The sequence below is a fragment of the Ictalurus punctatus genome, chromosome 5 (assembly GCF_001660625.3).
Source record: "Ictalurus punctatus breed USDA103 chromosome 5, Coco_2.0, whole genome shotgun sequence".
Lineage (NCBI taxonomy): Eukaryota > Metazoa > Chordata > Actinopteri > Siluriformes > Ictaluridae > Ictalurus > Ictalurus punctatus.
This window is the reverse complement of record NC_030420.2, coordinates 6,083,773-6,103,529: the sequence shown is the minus strand read 5'-3', so window position 1 is coordinate 6,103,529 and position 19,757 is coordinate 6,083,773. Positions and strand designations below refer to the sequence as shown.

Below are 19,757 nucleotides of genomic sequence, written 5' to 3'. Positions count from 1 at the left end.
TGATTAAGAAACTAGCATGTAAACAGCGATTATTGATGACCTTAATCCGACTAAAGTCACACTCGAAGTAAACACAAATCGAATTAAGACGTGTGGAGTATTCCTGTTTTAGTCGCATTATCGACGTACGTTACAGACATGTACACACCTTAATCACACCATTAACGTCATGCGGGAGTTTTCACCGCATTTTGCGACAGGAAACGTACACACATGGCAGCGCTCAACCGTTTTAAGCTAAACAAGAGAGCACGGCTGCGTCCGAAACCGCGTACTTACCTGCTATATAGTAGGAGAAATACATGTATCTCGGCTACTACATAGTAGGTAAGTACGCGGTTTGGGACGCAGCCCCCGGCTTCAAGCAGTCGTCTATTTGCACGTATAGCATGACAAATAATTAACTGCACTTGAAGCTTTCGTAAAATTAAAAATGAAAACGCCAAAAACTATATACGGTACCATAATGAAGACCAACTGTATGTCGATACGTGAAATTCTGGAGGGAATGTCAGGCGGCGTGACGTGGGGACGTAATGACGTGTGCCGTTAATCGATCTATGTTCTATAACATGTAAAACCTGAACATGGAATGAGTATTCTAAAACAACTCATGTAAACACCTTAATCAGAATATTGTCTTATTCAGAATAAGGTCAAGAATTAGATTACTGCTGTTCACGTACACATAGTCAGTGATAATGTATTAATGCAATGCATTTTAACAACACTATTTTTCACACTGCAGTTCTTATACGGCTAATAAGCTTATCAGTATTACTTTGCATGAACTTTGAAGCATACGATAGATCGGTGGCACGAGTGTTAGATGTAGCACGGAAGTCGATTTGCACGACGCTCCATCTGAGCCACATTTCAGCACAGCTTCCGATGTCTCAAGAAATATTTTGCTAGCTAGGTGTTCGGATTTACCTTGATGAGCTGCTCTGTGTTTTTGTACACCGCTTTAAAATCCGGAGCGTTCTTGTCCGCCTGAACGGAAATAAAACAGACAGAGCAAAATTAAGTGTGTGCACTTTACTCGCTTCTCCTAGACCACCAAACGCAGAAACAGAAAGCACTTACCTTAATGTACTCCAGCGTGAGCAGATCGTCCTCGGTGTTATCCAGAGTGGTGATGAGGTGAACCTTCTTGTCTTCTCCATCTTTAAAATACACACACACAAAAAAAGGACAAATGCTGGATTCCACCTGACAAATGGAACTTCCTGAAAAGGGTCATCATGACCATCGCGTTTGGGAGGACGTACCCATGTACTCTGAGCACTCCAGGCAGATTTCCCGCAGAAAAGTGTAGGAAGTCATATCAAACGTGCGCACTTTGAGCTCCGTGCCCAGACCCTCGATTTCCAGACGCAGGACGGGAACCTCCAGGCTTGCTGAAAGGCGGAACAGCTGGATGGACAACTGCAGAAAATAAAGAAGAGGAAAAACAGGAAGCAATTCCCCACTTGAAGACAATAAGAGAGTTCTGCCAGTGGGAAGTGAGTTGGAATAGGGGCCATATTTATTATGGGGTAAATAATGCATGCATGAGGAATTAAAAAGCTTAATATTTATTTTCCAAAGAGAAAATAGGGTAAAGTATATACGAAATTAAATCCTTTGTAAAACTTTTGGAGGAACAAAAAAATTGTACGTAATGAATAAGAAATGTCGAGGGAGAAACGTGCCAAAGAATCATAACGTTTTAAGCAAGGTCGTTTTTCACACCGTGTTTATCTCGAAATTCAGCAGGAACTCGGTCATGTTCTTCTTGGGGTCACGCTTCACCATTGTTTTCCTTTTTACGGAGGTCGATCGCTCGAGGGAGCCAGAGTTGGCCTCAAAGAATGGCAGATCCTCGATTGGTGAGCTGGGTGCGTCAAAGAACAAATCCTCCTCCGATCCTGATAAAAACACACACACACACACACACACGCACGCGAACACGAATCACAGGTCGTTCAGTGTACGCTAAAATACCCCACGCTCCGAACATCCTGCAGAGCTCCATTAAATCAGCTTTTAAAAATGATAAGGATATCGAACAACCATGAGGCCATACGCCAAACGTCAGTGAGCACGTAAGGAAGAGAAGCGACCAAGAGGCCGAGAACAGCTCTGAAGAATCTGGAGAGATCCATAGCTCAGTTCGATGGGAGAAGCTGGGGACAGAACTATAGCCAGGACGCCATGAAAAGCTGGGCTGTAAGGAAGAGTGGTGAGCCGTATAGAATCCAAAAAGACATGTCGGAGACTCGAGAAACGGGAACAAACGTTTCTCTGGTCTGATATGATCAAAACTGAGCTTCTTGGCTTTGGTACAAAGCGATACACTTGGCAGAAACACAACTCTGCTGATCAACCTGAGAACACCATTCCCACTGTGAAGCATGGTGGCGTGAGCATCACACAGAGTTACCAATGGCCTTTTTCTTGCTGCTCTGTCTGATGTCTCTTTTTTAACTCAGGAAGAGTCATGGCTGTGCCATATCCTTTCCATTTTTAATGGATTTAATGGCGGACCACAGGATGTTGAAAGTTGGGGATATATTTGTAAAACCAAACCCACAACTTGTTTGGTCTTCATGATGCTGTTTGTTTATCTATGTTCCTCGACAAACTCCGGGGACTTCCCAGGACAGGTGTGCACACAGCTGGCGTCCATTCAACTAATGATGTGACTTCTGATTTCTAATCGAAATGTTTCACGGCAATAACTTTGCAAACTACGTTGACTTTTTCTCTCCACTTATATTAAATATAACATGTGCTTGATTGCAATTCTTTTTTTAGAAGAAGCCTTAACTATTCTGTGTGCATACGTATGCGTGTCTAACCTGAGTCAAATATTATCGAGGAGCGCAGGTCAACCATGGCTGGTTTTCTGGGGGTCAGCTGAGGTGTGTCTCTTGGCTTGAGAACCTATAGACATACGAAGGAAAACACACTATTTCACACACACGCATATGAATGGACTACATAAACCACACACACTCACTTTTCATGCAGCAATAACATTAAAAGAAACACGCTGCATTCTAACCGAAGGTGCCGTTAAACACGTGTACACACCTTGGGTGTAGTCTGTGGACCGGTAGTCCGAGGCGCGGGCCGACTCTCAGGCAGTGGAATGCTGTCGAGCAACTCCAGGATGCCGCGGACTTTGTCATCGGAGATGCGAAGAGAGAGCAGACGGAGCTCGCCAAATATCTTAAACCTACCAGGCAGGAAAAATGCAGATCCATATTACATCGTTAAAGATTTTCAGGCATGAACGCTCACATGCACATTTATAAATACACTATAGCTTTAAATCAGAACTAAAATTGGTCTGGTTATATGTTGCTGTTGTTGTTTTTTACTGATACAAACCGCTGACACTGGAGACTCCTTCTCTAAATGTTAAATAAACATCTCCTTAGAGTAAGCTTCACCATATCAATGATTAAAAATATTTTGTCAAATAATACTAGGCTTAGATTATGTAGCTTATCCACCCTACATGTTCCTGTATATAAGTCGTTACTACAGAAATGATAACGTACTAGAATGAGTGCTTTAATATAAACCCTGCAGCTGGAACATCTGTCAGAGCTGCTCTTATAGAAAATTACTCAGCACATTCTGACCAATCCGAATCGCAAATATAAAAATCCATCCCTTACTTTGGCATCCTTGAGTCAGAGACCACCATGGCTCTGCTGAAAACCACTTTCATGTCGACGGGCTCCAGAATGTGGAGGGAAGACTGCCTCAGCTTCCGAGCCTTCTCCCAGTCCCCGTCTGAAAACAAGCCGGCCACTGTGTTTTTTAAATGGTGTGTATAAGCGTGTGAGGTAAGGAGGACAGAGGATGGAGTTCGTACCTGGTTTCGAATACAACAACTGCAGGCTGGTGAGTTGGACATCGAAGCTGTCGTAGGCTCGAGACATGATGTCCTCGATGGTGTTCTTTCCCACTGAGAGCTGTGGCAAATTGGCTCTGCTCTGACTCGACATCTGCATGGGAGGAATTTGATCAAAATATTCCAGGTATTTTGCTGCTACTCTTCATTTTTAAAGAAGTATTTTCCAATATCCCGTTTCCCCAAGTTATTTTCCGGATCCCGTAAGTAAAAGCAAATGACACAAATGTAATTTTCAGATTCTTTAACCAGCCCCATATTACAGTTCTGAATCCTAATAAATTTCACGTTGAAATCTATAAAAATCACAATTTATGTGCTTAAACGCTCTTCGCTGATCGTGTTGCTAACTCAAGGATTTCGACTGAACCTAAAATGGAAAGCTGCAAAGCAATAAAGAGAAGAGGGAAAAAAAAAATCTCCAGAATGTGGAAGAAAGTTACCTGAAAGTGTCCCAGATCCAGAATGATAAGGTTGTGCTTGGGGTCATAGAAGCCCAGTTGGGGCACGATCACATAGGAGGCCATCAGGTTGATCTTCAGGTCAAGAACTTTCTGTGTCTCGATGATGTACATGAGTCCTACGTTAACAAAATATTTTTCTAAATGTTGCGTTGGTTATTGTACCAAGCGTAACAAATTCAGTCTAGAATACACGCCCCCAGGCAAAAATGATGGAATCGCCACACTTAGAGGATGCTCACCTGGCTTTTTCACTTTGTACCAAATAAACAAAGCTATAAACAGATATGACGCGAAACAATTTTTGTTTAATAGCTAAACGGTCTGGCATCGTGAAACATACCTCAAACAAATCACAGTAAATTGTTTTAATTAATGGCGTATGTTTTCCTTTGATAACCTTCCCATTTTATTTATACTTGCGCCCAATGTTAGACATAGCTGCCTGGGTACAACTTTTTTTATAATCCTTTCCATTGTTTCAATTGACAACTCTCTTGTTAGGGCCTCGTTTCCTTTTAAAAAGCCCAAGGTTAAGGTGTGTAAGCACCTTCTTAACTGCAGACTCATTCGCATTTTTAGACTTGTGCTGGTATTTGTTTCAGAAATGCAAATTACAAGGCGATTCCATCATTTTTTCACCATCGTTTCACGAAGCCAGAACGTTCAGCTATTAAACCAAAATAGTTTCGTGTCATAGTGCTTTGTGTAATTGTTACAAAGTGAAAAAGCCAGGTGAACATCCTCCAAGTGTGGCGATTCAATCATTTTTGCCAGGGGTTGTAAAAAACACACACACACACACACACACACACACACACACACACACACACACACACACACCGGTTGAGGTTCTGTCTCTGAATTGCTCCAGCTTCATGCGGGTGGCGTTAGTCAGTTCGTCCAGCTGCAGGTCATCTGGAGGCATGAAGAACCCTGACACGTTATTCACCGTCATCTACAGAGAGAACACACATATAAAGAACCGATTTATTATTATTTTTTTTTATTCAAATTGAAAAATGCGGGTCTTCTCTGCCACACTCACTGCGTCGTAGATGATCTCCAGTGGCTGTGATTCCACGTGCAGTCTCTGATCTGCCTTGGCGTCCAGTGGGTTGGTCTCGAACATTAGGCTGAGCAGAGGCTTGTCTTCCTCCACCACACGACGAGGAGAAAGCAGCGTGGGAGCGACGCTGTTCCTCGAGACACCGGTTACCTCAAACGACGACAACTGAGCTGTGATCCTGATTAGAAAAACGACAAGAGGTCACCTATAAAAGGCATGCGATACGATATACGATAACTGCTTCAAGTAAATACTATTGCAAACTTTTACAGTGGAACATTTCGGATTTACTATACACTGTAGTGTCGTTATTACTGTAGAACAAATGGGAATGAGAGAAAAGGACACTTAAGAGAAAAGGTAAGAAGAGAAAAGATTACTTTATAGCCTGAGCGGACGGTCTCTGCGTCAGCGTGGCTCTCAGGTCGATGACGGACAGTTTGATAATCTCTGGCTTTTCTTTGCTCTCTTTGATCGACACGGACATGCTCACCAACTGGAACCGAACCTTCACGTCCTCAAACTGCAAAACATAACGCACCATTACATCAGAGTGCTTGTGTGTGAACAGTTATGCTAAATTTAGGCTAATATTATGCTAAGATTATCCAGCAATCAAGTTACTAATAAGTCTGAAACGCATTAAAATGAGCTCGTCTTCTGACTGAACGGACAGAAAGCGCTCACGTCTTTCGGCAGGTTAGGATTGACGGCCGTTTCGCTGTATCCGATGGCAGTGCAGAGTTTGGCTTTCTCTTCTGGAGTCATCAGTGTGTCGAAACCTAACGGTGACGCAAGAACGACATGAAACACCGAGACGTTACATTACACAGGTTTCAAATTTACCCGGTGATGTGAAATGAGTATATTTGAAGTGATTAGTGTTCAGTACCTCCAGGTTTGACCTCTTTGGTCTGAGCAGAGCCGTCTCCGGACCAATTCCACATCCAGCCGAACCAGCCCTGCGACTGCTCCTCCTCCATCTTTAACCCTGGTCGGTAGATGCGAAGGCCAGCTTTAGATGCCTGGAGAGCCAGAGGTGGACCGTTACAACGTAAAACTGCAGCTTTCGTAACCATCATCCACAGACTGTTTATTTTTTTTTTTTGTGCGCAGTGTATAAAATTTGAAAGAAAGCGCATGTGTAAAATAAAACCGTACACCACCTCCATCTCGGCTTGTTGTCTCGCGAGCGTGATGTTAAAAATATCCAGGCATTTTTCTGTCTCCTAGAAATCAGAAGAAGCGTAACGCGTTATGAGAGGAATAAAAACATTATAAAAATCCTTAGAGTTCAACAGCATGTCGTTCTAGCTCCAAGGAATTGAATTTCCCTTTAAGCCAAAATATATGCTTAAGTCAGAGCAACAAAAAACGAATATAGCTCAGTAAGAGAAGTCGTTCACTCAAAATGTGTGTTAAAGCACATCTGTACAAATCTCACAGTGTGGTGTAGGACACAGTGTTTCCTTCCTACGGTCGTTTATAAACACGAACAAAGCTATACTGTGTATCTGAATACTGTCATATTATCGGAGCAGCCAACTGAATCCTTTGCTTTTGTCCTCAGTGCAGTTTGGCAAGACAAGAAGAGGCAGGTTATAAACTTTTTGAACAATTCACGTTATGAAGATTTGGGAATATATTTACAGAGACCTTGTCAGCTACTTCCGCCTTGTAGCTTCAGTGCAAGAAATTGTTAAACATATCAAAGGTGACTTGCGTACAATTGGAGCGAGTGGGAAATTGTGTAAGTTTGTTTGTGCTCCAAACCTCGAGCTGAATCATCAACGTTTTTGCTTTGTAACACCGTTTTATAACATCCTCCTTTCCACATTTCACCAACATGCTGCTAATCATGACAGCACGCCACCCCATCAACACTTCCCGCAACCTCACAACCACACACCCTTCCCTGCAACTTCCCTGCTCCTGAACACACACTAATCACAAAGCAAAACGAATAAAATAAATAAATAAATAAAAAACACCGTAAGAAAGCACTTTTCCAATATTTACCTCCAGTTTCTTTAACAGGGTCTCTGCAGGCTTCTTGTTGGTGATCTTGGTCTTATAAAGCTCTTTGCACTGCTTTACTTGTTGCCGGTGCCGTTTGATGCGTTTCCAAGACCACATGTGCAGGGAGGGTTTTACGTTCACCTCCAAGATGCCCGTGATGACGTAACGCCACCTGGTACACAGGTAAATAAAAGAAAGAAGAAGAAAAAAAAACACACACACACACAAAGTTCCTGACTATCAGACATCATAAATGACAAAACTAGATAATAAAAAGAAACTGAACTACCCAATATTACACATTTTTTCACCCTTCACATCATAATGAGAACAACAAATGACGCAACTCTACAGTGACAGCGTGGCTACCGAGACCAACCCACTCTTTTAAACTAGAGCTGGAACTCAAGTCTATATAATTCTGATCACAGAAAAGATTTCGGTAATCACTCGGTTATATCGGTTGATATTTTTTTTTACCCACAATTTTCCACAACGTGGCTTCGCAACTGTTTAAATCAGCAGAATGGTAGTGAATAAAACCGCTAGCTGATCCTAGTAGAGGAAGCCAAAATAATCATCGTGCAAGAGACTGCTGTTTGTTTATTTTTGCTTATTGATATTAGGTGTATATACACATTTTAGGTGTATATCAGCACTTACTGCTCAGATGTCCTAAGGGACAGTCAATGCATGTAAAAGTTGTACTGGAAGAGCTCTTACCACTGGTACGCGTTGGTGTGGACGGGCACATCTGGGCGATACTTCCTGTACGGAAGATTGCGTGACATCATATCCACGGAGCCCAAAAGCTCCAGAATGCTGACGTACTGCAGAGGAACAAAGAGCAGACGCCGTTCGAAGCTCATGTTTTATTTGTGCAACGCAAGCTTTCATTCAACTACACAGAACTTTTAGCGCACCTGTGGTCTGCTCAGCTCCACAGCCACTTCAGGCAGGTTGACGACCAGATCCACCTTCGGCGAGGAGAAGTCCACGTCCGAGCGAGGGTTCATGCCAAGCTTAGCGTTGGCCGATATTGGACGGAAAACTAGAAACAGAAAGCAGGAAGAAGTCGTGACAGGTCTGATAACTGCATCCAGATGCTCAAAGACAAATTACAGCAGAAGTGAAAGCAGTCACTCACTAAACTGATAGTCATGAGGGATGGAGTTCTGGACAGCCATGTTGTGCTGCAGGCATCGCTTCAAAATGTGTGAGAGAGAGAGAGAGAGAGAGAGAGAGAGAGAGAGAGAGAGAGAGAGAGAGAGAGAGAAAATAGGGTTAATTTTTAAATTTCCTCCTTGGGTAATTTTCCATATAGGAGATTATAAAAATTCTCTCTTACCAGGGCTTCACTAGCAGAGTGGATGGAGTAGAGCTCTGAGTTAACGTTCCAATATGCGAAGAGATTATCCAGACGGACAAGCTGAATATAACGTAACACAATTAAGACATAATTAATACATTTGATGACCTTAATTGTACCACATGCTGTTGAATTCTCAAATCTGATTGGCCAGAAAGTAGTGCTTAATTTCTGATTTTAATTTAGTTCCACCTGTAAGGAAAAAAAAACCCATCACGTTTATATTAATGTGTTCTAATACATCATAGCTTCTAGGGACTTGTATGCTGGACACGCCACATAATCTCAACTTAATAATAAATGAACAAAGAAAACAAAATGAAATATATTCGTTGATATGGTGAAGCTTTTCTGTAAGGAGACATTTATTTAATATTGGTAGAAGGAGTCTTCAGTGTTGTAAAACATTTTGACACTGGAGACTCCTTCCATCAATATTAAATAAATGTCTCTTTACAGAAAATCTTCAAAAGAACGTCTTCAGGACAAAGGAATGTGGACTAGTTGATAACATCGATAATAATCGATTATGAAAATCATTGTCAACGAATCTCATTATGGATTAGCTGATCTGTGTGCGGTGCATTTACTCATTACGTTACTTCTGTTCCGAAAACACACTTCGGAGAGTAAATACTAAAGTTGTGTCCCAAATCACGTACTATACACTTACACTATGCACTATCGTCTACTGCAGCGTTACTGCCGACCCCTAGTGGTCAGTCGTGTAATTGCAGGGGGTCCGTAGTAAAGTTTTTAAAATGTTTAAATTATATATATATATATATATATATATATATATATATATATATATATATATATTAAATACATCAAAATATATATATCATCTCAAATGGAAGACATTAGTTTTTTACTAACCTGAAAGTTTGCCCCCCTTAAAAATTGTGGTGTACGAGAAATAAAACACTTCCGGTAAATAATTGGCCTTGGGGTGGTAACGAGAACTCTGCTTATCTCATTGTTGAAGGTTTCCTATAAGAGCATCCTCATGTGTGTAATGAAGTGGCCACACTCTTTTTCCCCACTCTGCTTTATACACTCTATCACAGTCATAAACCAGCATATTAACTAAATCTCAAAATGTCCAATGACGTTTATCTGTCTTTCAACAACATGACATGTTTCCACAGTCCACATGAACTGAATATGAAAACGTGATAGCACAAGAGAGAGGCCTAGAAATCATTTACTACACATCAATAACCATAAACTGGCCCTTCCAAATTAAGCAAAAGTCAAATGAGACAAGCAGGCAGTCTAGAGAGTGTGTATAGATGATTTACTAACATCAAAAACCATAAACCGTTGACATATTGCCGAGGATCAGTTGATAGGCTGGTGGATGACGGTCACCTGACAGCCTAACATCCAAATAAAGATAGTAAAAATGACTATTAATGACTGAATTTACAAGCCTTGTAAAGGTCACATGACCACGGTGAATGGAGGGTATGGCATATTTCTCGTCTGACTTTGAAATATGAACGATACGTGAGTTACGAATGAGAATGTGGAACCACTGCAGTGCAGCTGCATCGTATTAGAGCTTTCATCGAATAGGTTTACCTTGAAAAACAGCTTGGCTTTCTCATCCAACAGGCAGGGTTTCCAGTTCGCATCTGCTGTCTGTGAATGGAGAACCAGAATTTATGAAAATAAACCTCTACCTACCTCAAACAGTTTCTTCGTCACTTCGCTCTTGGATAAACGTATAATAATCGAATTATCCCTGGTTAGACTATAGATTTCATTTACAACATGACACCCTTAGTTACATACGGTACAGTGCTTCAATATTTTTTTTTTATACTTCACTTGCAGCCTGAAAACAAAAACAAACAAAAGATTAGAATTTGTTCCTGGAGTAGTATGTACCTGAAGGCTGAGGTTTTGGAGAGACACTCCGAATGAGAGAGGTGAATTCGGATTGGTGATCTGTGTTTAAAAAAAAAAAGTCCTTTTTTAAATTGTATGTTTAACAATAAAGATCAGAAAATAAAATATAAAATGGTGTTAGTCAAATCCAGTACTTACGCTATCTTCATAGCGAATGTGAATATTGGAAATTTTCACTTGCAGGTTTTTAATCACCTGCGTGACCAGTTTCTCCACGAAGGTGTCCTGCTTTTCCATCTTCGGATTTTCTGCACAAAGACACTCGCGATATAAATACGTTTCAAATGTAAGCGACTGTGTGGAATTTCGAAAAGTTGTCATCCTTATCCTAACCTTGTTCTGCTGCTTTTATTTTGGTTTCCTCGATCCGCTGAAGCTCCCTCTGCCGAGCCTCCTGCAGCTGCTTCTCTTCCTTTTCTGCATCGTACTTTATACCTGATGTACACACGTACACACACACACACACACACACACACACACACACTTAGACCATTTTCCAAAGTGTCAAAACCCTGGGCTTAAATTCATTCAGGATATTTGTGGGTCACTTCGAGTAGAACAGAACTCGTTTAAGCTGATCAGGCTTATTTCAGCAAATTTTACTATTTTCAAATAAAGAAATGTATAATGAAATTGCTACACCAGTATAATGTACTTTAATTATTGTTCTCAGGCACAAATTTAGTTCTATAAAATACTTGTAATTATGAAATAACGTAATGTTTTATTATTATAATTATTCTCAATTAAAGTAGTTTTTTTTTTTTTTTTTTAAATCTATGGTTATAAATATTTAATACAGTTCTTGCCACAAGCGTTGGCGATGGTAAGTGAAAACTTCAGAAACGTGAAATCCTCAAATGAAATGTAATACTCTTTGGTGTTAAATTACATTTAACACCAATTAGTGGCATTTAAAAGTAAAGCTAAAAGTATCACAGAGGTGAGAATAAAACAAACAAAAACACTATATGGTCAAAAGTATGTGGACGCCTGACCATCACACCCATATGTGCTTGTTGAACATCCCATTCCAGAGTTATTCTCCCTTCTCCCTCTGTGCTGTTATAATAACCTCCACTCATCTGGGAAAGCCTTTCACTAGATTGTGGCTGTAGGGATTTGTGCTCGTTCAGCCACAAGAGCATTAATGAGGTCAGGCACTGATGTTGGGTGAGGAGGTCTATGGTGTAGTCGGTGTTCCAGTTCATCCGAAAGGTGTTCAGTGGGGTTGAGGTCACGGCTCTGTGCAGGACACTCGAGTTCTTCCACTGAAACCTGGGCAAACCATGTCTTCATGGAGCTTTGGAGACATTCTACATACAGTGCTGTGAAAGTATTTGCCCCATCCTGATTTCCCATACTAAACAGTTTTAGCTCTTCAAACAAAATACTGTAACCAAACACTTCTGATAACTGGAGATCAGTCTCTCACTTACTTCTAGGACTAGGACTCACTCCTATGCTTTGCATCATTGTCTTGCTGCATTGTTGCGCTTGAGTTTCAACTTACGGACTGAAGACCGGATATTCTCCTTTATTGATGCAAGAGAGGTCCGTAGGTCGTTTGATGTTGTCCATGACGTCCTGGATGAGTTGTTGTTGTGCTCTCGGAGGAATTTTGGAAGGTCGGACACTTCTGGGCAGGTCCACTACTGTGCTGAGTTTTTCCATTTGGAGATAATGACTCTGAATGTGGTTCTTTGGAGTCCCAGAGCCTTTGAAATTGCTTTGTAACCCTTCCCAGAATGACGTATTTCAATCACCTTCTTCCTCATCATTTCTGGATCTTTGGTATAGTATGTTACTGGGTAAGACCTTTTAACCAACTGCTGTTGAAAAAGTTCTATTTAAGTGTTGATGTGATTGAACAGGGTTTGCAGTAATCAGGCCTAATTATGTCTAGTCCAGCTGAATCCCATTATGAATGCACTTTCATAGATATGGGGAATTAGTAACTACAGTAACTACAAATACATTTTCACACAGGCCCAATTGGTATTGGAAAACTTTTTTGCTTCAATAAATAGCATTACATAATTTAAAAACAGTATTTTGTGTTTACTCAGGTCGCCTTTGTTTTATCTTAGATTTTGTATTAATTTCTGAAACAATTTAGTATGAGATATACACAAAAACAGAAGAAATACTTTTTCACAGCAGTGTAAGTGTGTGCCTCCAACTTTGTGGCATCAGTTTAGGGAAGAACATCATATGGGTGTCCACGTACTTTTAAGGAGAATTGTTTATGCATGTTGAATATATACACATTTTATATGCTTAACATATTTACAAAATTATGCAATATATTTGATTTATTTACTTAAAATATATATATAATTTTAGATATAAAGTAAGGCTCACAGAGACCCTGTTAAAAGATGTGCTCAAAGCTCAAGCAAGAGATTGCTATCGAATCCTTGCTACTGATTGGTTGCTAAACCATTTCAGTCGAATATAAAGAACAGGCATAACATAAGTAAAGGTCACACGGGCGTTTCGGTAAATGAATTTCCAGCTCTCACAGAGTAAAAGACTGCATATGGGAAATGTTACATATGATAAATGGGAGTGATTAAAACAGCTCTTACTGGCAGTGGGGACGATGAGCAAGTAGACCTCGTCGAGTGTCGCCTCCACTGACTGCGTGTACAAATTCTTCCATGGGATCTTCAGTTCCAGGCGGCCTGATGGACACGAACGTTACAAAACATTTTAGATAAATACGAACCAGAAAAGTTCTGCTTTACACAAGTGTGTTCAATGTATAAACCCACATTATTCACACGTAGACAGACAGACGAATGCTGTGATTTGCAGTTTCCCTGTAACATTACAACGATAAATGTAACTATAAACGGATAAAAACGCAACGTGTCATTCTTTAAAGTCGCCACGAACTCAAAATCGGACTTTTGTGTCTTTTAGTATGAATACGTCTATGAGCGTGTGCGCTCCAAAACAATGACGCAATTCGCATCTAGAAGATATGTACGTTCAAAATCTACACTCTCTCTACCACCAATACGGAGCGACAGTTTTGATGACATCATTCTGCACTGCAGTTTCTCATCAGCTTTTCAGTCCGATCAAATGCTCTCTAGAATCTGAAGTGTCCCACCGCCGACATTATAAAAATCCATGGTACTAACCGTCAAATACGGCTTCCCCCGGGCTGTGAGGTCAGCTAAACGCTACCGGCTATTTCAAAAGTGGGAGGAGCCACTTCATATATGTCGCTCCCGCCCTGATTTCCTGTTTCAGAGGAAATTACGTCAACACATCGAATAACGCTGCACGTTTCAAGGCACTTCACGTGGACTTTAACCAAAAAATAATAAGAATTCATTTGTAATCATTGGCAAATTGCTGTGGTCGAAGAGGAATCAAACACTTTTGGCGGTACTGTTACTGGAAGACAATCGACTGCATGTCGGACCGCATCACACCATCCTGTTTTGCACACCCGGTCGTGTTCTATTACTTACCAGTATAACAGTCTGTACCTTGAGGAAAAATTGTAACCAGAACAACCATCATACCTTACACTATTAGTTGAGTCATATGCTTATAGGAAAGATTTTGCGTGAGACAGACTTTGCCATTACTTGCTAGCATCATAACCCTATAGTATAGGATTGTCACTAGAAAGTGACAAGTCTCTCACGCAGCTTATAGTTTGTCTCTTGTGGGTGTTTCGTAACTGCTACTGTTGGTGTTTGGAGGAATAAACTGTTCAGTGTTTGTTTAATTCTTCGTGTAGTGCATGCTCAGCTTCATACAAGCTTCCCTAGCAGATTAGCAAACCATGTTACTAGTACTAGCTAGCTACTCTCACCAGAGGCACCCATGATCGTCGCTGCTTCCTTCCAAGCTTCTTAGTAATGCCTCTATAACATTACTCATTTAATGACAGTGCTTGAGAGCTGCAGGTGTTTATGAGCTTATAGTGAATCCGACTCACCTATATGCCCCGCCTTGACTTTAAAAGGAATGTCCAGCTGACTCTGATATGCAAAGAAAGAGGTGGTTAAATGAAGCATTTACATTGATTTGAATCGAAATGCATTTCAGCGGGGCGGCACTGATCGGACACGCCCAAACGTAGGCTGTGAAGACAATTTTGCTGTTCTAACCTTACGGACACTTACCAGAGCATTTTCCTTTATTTCCAGATTCCGCAGAACCGCATCACCTACGAGAGACAGAAACGGTCCTTAAGACAGAGCAAGAGGTGACAATACAGTGCAGGCATTTCATCATGTCATCACAGAAATGTATCGCCAGCCTTATCACAGTACACAGTATAACTCCCATTCACATCAATGTGTTAAAAAAAGCCTCCGGTGTTTTCTGCATTATTAATAAGAATATTTATTGCAGGGAGACTTAGTTATAGAGGCGGGCAGTCAAAACAAATATAAGTGATGTACGCTGTGGCAAAGATAAACTAACTGCAAACGTTTCCTCTTCTTTGCGGCCGTCTTACATGCAAACAGAAAACAGCACGCCTTATCTAAACACACACACACACATCACATGATCTCTTTCCACAAGATGTACCTTCTGAAATCTTAGAGACGACAAAGCAGCGCTCAAGATTATGCGTTTGGGGAATTATTACTTCTTTTCTCCCCGAAGATGAAGGAGCACGTGTGTGTAGGTTTATAATAAAACACCAGCAAAAGCAGCGCTAAAACGTTGTTTGAATGTGGACTTGAAGCTTCCTCACACAGGTTACACCTCACCAAATTTCCCTGGACATTGATAGACACCCGAGTACGTATACGACAAATATTGAAAATGCTTTCTGGTTGGGTGAAGAAATTCAGGGTCAGGAAGGAGGAAGTCGAGAGAGAAAAAAAAAAAAAACATGAAGAAGAGAGAAGAATCAGAGATCTGGTACAGCTTCTCTTTTCCTGCTAATTGTAAGAAGAAAAAAAAAATAGTGCTAGCAAATTTATCTAGAACTCAGATCAATCAAACCACAGCTGCTAAAAACGGCCACAGAGTACGACAGGTGTCGGGAACCCTGAGAAACTTTCTTGCGACAGGAAGTTAAAGACAATATTTGTATTTCGCATTTCTTGGCTCAATTATTTACTTTTGAAATTAGATCTTGAAACGTGTCGTGTAGGATTGGCATGATACCATGACTCTGAATTTCATTTATAATATCACGACTTCTAATACCAAAACTATACGACGAAAAACAAAAACACACAGCTGCTCGATTCTGATTGGTCAGAAAGTGCCGATTCATTCCGACGTTCACGCGCCCTTTCTAATTTGGCGTCGTTTCTATAGTAGCAACCGTCACTGGGGTGCAGTCCCTTCAGGATTTCACGATTCAACAAACCCCACGATATTCGAAGGAGCATGCAATTTTTCAAAATTACCGCAGATTTGGGCCGAGACGCGTCACGTGACGTCGTCACAACCCGCAGTCAGGCAAAGCCCACTTCGATTTGTGTGCGTCAAACATGAGTACGGCTAAAACATCAAACATCGCTGCGAAATCAACAAAAACACTCCGCGAAATCCTTTACGGACTGTAGGGACACTCACGTATAGGAATTAAACATGCGTAATTGTTGCTATGGTGAAGTTTTCTGTAAGGACACGTTTATTAGAAAAATTGAGAGGTCGGTGAGGGAAGGTCATATTGCGTAGGTTTGTAACGTGTCAGGATGGCAGGAACTAACTTCTTGTGGACGTACCACAATCTGAAATGCAACTAAAAACGGATAAAAAAAAAAAAAGGATGACGAGTCATTCTTTAATAAAAGACGGTGTAAGGGGAATAAAACTGAAACTGATTATTTTACAGACCGTCTTCGATCTGATAGCAAAGCAAAAAGTATCAGGTGATACCTGATACTGACCTGATACTGTCATTAATCATCAGAAACCGAGTCGTCTGTCAGCAAGCTTGTGCTGCCAAGTTATGCAAAACATCAGCAACGTTCACATCTTTGGTTCACGTGCAACAGGAGACGTCCTTTGCATTAAATACATCAGTACATCAGACTGGGAAACATGTCTGATCCAATCCGATTCAATGTTTCAGGCCAGTGTATCAGAGTCCTGATACCAAAAGTATACCTTGTGTAATATCTTTTTGTTGTTTTTTTGTTTTTTAGTAATCAGCTGCTATCCATCATGTAAAGTGAAGAGCAGGAATCTAGAAGCTTCTCAGAGACCATAAATTACTTTCAAGCATGGCAGACATTTACAGAATCCCAAACAAAATCTAACTGACATTTAGCAAAAAATTTACCTATATAGGAAGTAAAGAGCCATTTAAAATTTTAGACTATTTCTAGTTCAGTAAACACGTGGAAATATATACATACATACATACATATATACACACACACACACACAAACATTTTATATAAATAAATAAATAAATAAATAAATATATATATATATGTGTGTGTGTGTATATATATATATATATATATATATATATATATATATATTTATATGTGTGTGTGTATAAATAATATATATATATATACACACACATTATATATATATATAATATATACACATGATATATTCATAATATATTATTATTATTTATTTTTAAATAACGTAAAGTTACTTCTTTCACTTTTCCTAATTTAAAACCCAAAGGATTTATCCTGAGCTGAATTCTAAATACGTCCTTACGTCACGCTTAGTGCACTACATAGGGTGCACGAGCCATGATTTCGAACCCTAGGTAGAGCGCGTGTGCAGGGAGAAGGGAGCCGTTTAGTATTGAACCATAGCTAGAAGCTAGCTAACGTCTATTACAACATTACCTGTCCCAAGTAATGTGTATGAACTTGTCGCGCATTAGCTAGCCAGCCTGCTAACTGTGTATAAAGACAGTATTAGCCTGCTTGTCTGCGGTCCGAGGTACAAAGTGTCAGTTTGTGTGAGAAGCACAGAGCTAATGTTAGCTGTGAAGGGCGCGTTTCTCTGGCCGGTGGTCACTGTTTACCTCCCCAGATGCCCAGCTTGAGTTGGGAGCAGTCGAGGTTCACCACGTAGTCCCCGAGAAACCTGTTCAGGACGTCCACCACCAGCGACTCGAACACCATCTTTTATTTGCTATTCACGCACGCAGGGCCATGTTGTCCTTCGGTTTCGGTTTGTAAATCTCACGAGCTGAAAAGCAGCCGTTTTTTTTTTTACTCCATTTAAGCTCTGACAGTCAGACCAGTTTCCTGAAATAAACATGCATTAGAGGCGTACAGGGAGGGACCGCGTGCACACTCTCAACAGTGACGTCACGGCGAGCGCCACCCGGAGGAAATGGCGGGACACGGCGCTGACCGCATTTCTGTTTCTTGAGGAGGTCACTGTGGTGAATGTGTGATAGCAAGTTTTTTTTTTTAAAGAGATTTTTGTTGTGAATGTGTGAATTTTTACAGGATTTTTGTTGTGAATGAGTTTGTGATGAATATAACTTTTTGCAGGATTTTTGGTAAATGTGAGATTACTCTTTTTTTACAGGATTTTTGTGGTGAATGTGTGAATTTCATTTGCAGGATTTTTGTTAAATGTGAGATTATTATTATTATTATTATTATTATTATTATTATTATTATTATTATTATTATTTTACAGGATTTTTGTAGTGAATGTGTGAATTTCATTTACAGGATTTTCGTGGTGAATGTGTGAATTTCATTTTCAGGATTTTTGTGGTGAAAGTGAGACTTTTTTTTTTTTTAACAGGATTTTTGTAGTGAATGCCTGACTTTTTTCAGGATTTCTGTGAATGTGTTACTGTTTACAAGATTTCTGTGAATGTGTGACTTTTTTTTTATCAGGGTTACTGGTGAATGTTTTTTTTTTCTTCAGGATTTCAATTGTGAATGTGTGACTGTTTCAGGGGGTACTTTATTAACAGAAAATGCTTATTGAGCACATGCAGCATCTGATGCCTCACTGCATAATACATCCAAGGTTTTCAAGGTGAACAGTAAATGTCACTCAAAGCATTCGCTAAACATATACACACACAACACTACAGGATTTCTGTGGGGAAAGTGTGACTCCTATTTACAGGATTTCTGTGGTGAATGTTTTATACAGGAGTACGATGATGATGATGATGAATGTGTGACTCTTTTTGCAGGATTTCTGTGGTGAATGTGAGACTTTTTTGAAAAATATTTTCTGTGATAAACATGTCACAATTTGACAGGGTTTCCATGGTGTGTGATTGTTTTACAAGAGTTTGATGGTAAATAAATAACTTTTTACAGGATTTCTGTGGTGACTCCTTTTATATTTCTGTGGTGAGTGTGACTTATTTAGTTTCTTTGATGAATGTGTGATTAATCTGGCTTTCTTTGGTGATTATATATATATATATATATATATATATATATATATATATATATATATATATATATATATATATATAATATCCCACTGTGCAACTGTCACCCGATTAAATACATGATAATTAAACTGAGTATTCCAAATGTATTTTAGTAATCACATGGTTATCTTTTTCACTCCTCACTCCTCTTTTTATTCTTCCCTTGCACACACTTTTTTTTCTATTTTGTATTTTTGTGCTATAACGACCAAAGAGCTTTTCAGCATTTTGCTGCAATATGCTGCTTTTAAACCAAGCATCTAATTGCTCTTTATTTTACCCCTACTACAGAGTCTGCATAGATTCAAAGTAGATTCAAAGTTTCTCCCATGGATCTTTAGAAATTCTTCTAAATGAGTGTCAATTGTCACTCATATCACAGAGGCAAAATTGCACATGGAACCCCTTCATAATGGGAGAGAGAAGGAGAGTGCAGTATCTTGGAAATAATGTTGTGCCACTCTCTATAATGTGGTTCTAAAGATCAGTACATAACATCTATTGATGTTCAAGAGTTGCTGCTAGATAATTATCAGGAAACTCAGCAGAGGAAATGTGACCATTAGTGATAAACATCAGCTCGTGTTTCTACTATTGCTGTGACAGCAAGTTGTCTGTTCTTTCAT

The 19,757-nt window shown here is 40.0% G+C and overlaps 2 protein-coding genes across 6 annotated transcripts in view; one reads left to right on the top strand and one right to left on the bottom strand.

The window, feature by feature from the left end:
- vps13a (vacuolar protein sorting 13 homolog A) overlaps positions 1-18,012 on the bottom strand; it is a 47,166-nt gene extending 29,154 nt beyond the window's left edge. For all 5 annotated transcript variants that reach the window (XM_017467992.3, XM_053680132.1, XM_017467996.3 and 2 more), the window contains exons 1-28: positions 17,740-18,012; positions 14,897-14,940; positions 14,710-14,752; positions 13,337-13,432; positions 11,079-11,180; positions 10,884-10,993; positions 10,725-10,784; positions 10,416-10,475; positions 8,808-8,888; positions 8,607-8,664; positions 8,383-8,510; positions 8,183-8,289; positions 7,460-7,631; positions 6,607-6,669; positions 6,333-6,465; positions 6,128-6,222; positions 5,821-5,963; positions 5,420-5,618; positions 5,215-5,329; positions 4,354-4,490; positions 3,872-4,004; positions 3,672-3,789; positions 3,079-3,223; positions 2,844-2,928; positions 1,735-1,910; positions 1,272-1,428; positions 1,087-1,166; positions 934-993 (exon numbers count right to left, since the gene is read on the bottom strand). In XM_017467992.3, the coding sequence (XP_017323481.1) occupies positions 934-993; positions 1,087-1,166; positions 1,272-1,428; positions 1,735-1,910; positions 2,844-2,928; positions 3,079-3,223; positions 3,672-3,789; positions 3,872-4,004; positions 4,354-4,490; positions 5,215-5,329; positions 5,420-5,618; positions 5,821-5,963; positions 6,128-6,222; positions 6,333-6,465; positions 6,607-6,669; positions 7,460-7,631; positions 8,183-8,289; positions 8,383-8,510; positions 8,607-8,664; positions 8,808-8,888; positions 10,416-10,475; positions 10,725-10,784; positions 10,884-10,993; positions 11,079-11,180; positions 13,337-13,432; positions 14,710-14,752; positions 14,897-14,940; positions 17,740-17,839 (3,000 nt within the window). In that variant the 5' untranslated portion in view covers positions 17,840-18,012. The remainder of the gene's footprint in view (positions 1-933; positions 994-1,086; positions 1,167-1,271; positions 1,429-1,734; positions 1,911-2,843; positions 2,929-3,078; positions 3,224-3,671; positions 3,790-3,871; positions 4,005-4,353; positions 4,491-5,214; positions 5,330-5,419; positions 5,619-5,820; positions 5,964-6,127; positions 6,223-6,332; positions 6,466-6,606; positions 6,670-7,459; positions 7,632-8,182; positions 8,290-8,382; positions 8,511-8,606; positions 8,665-8,807; positions 8,889-10,415; positions 10,476-10,724; positions 10,785-10,883; positions 10,994-11,078; positions 11,181-13,336; positions 13,433-14,709; positions 14,753-14,896; positions 14,941-17,739) is intronic.
- npm2a (nucleophosmin/nucleoplasmin, 2a) overlaps positions 1-19,757 on the top strand; it is a 182,907-nt gene that overhangs the window by 18,102 nt on the left and 145,048 nt on the right. The window lies entirely within an intron of this gene.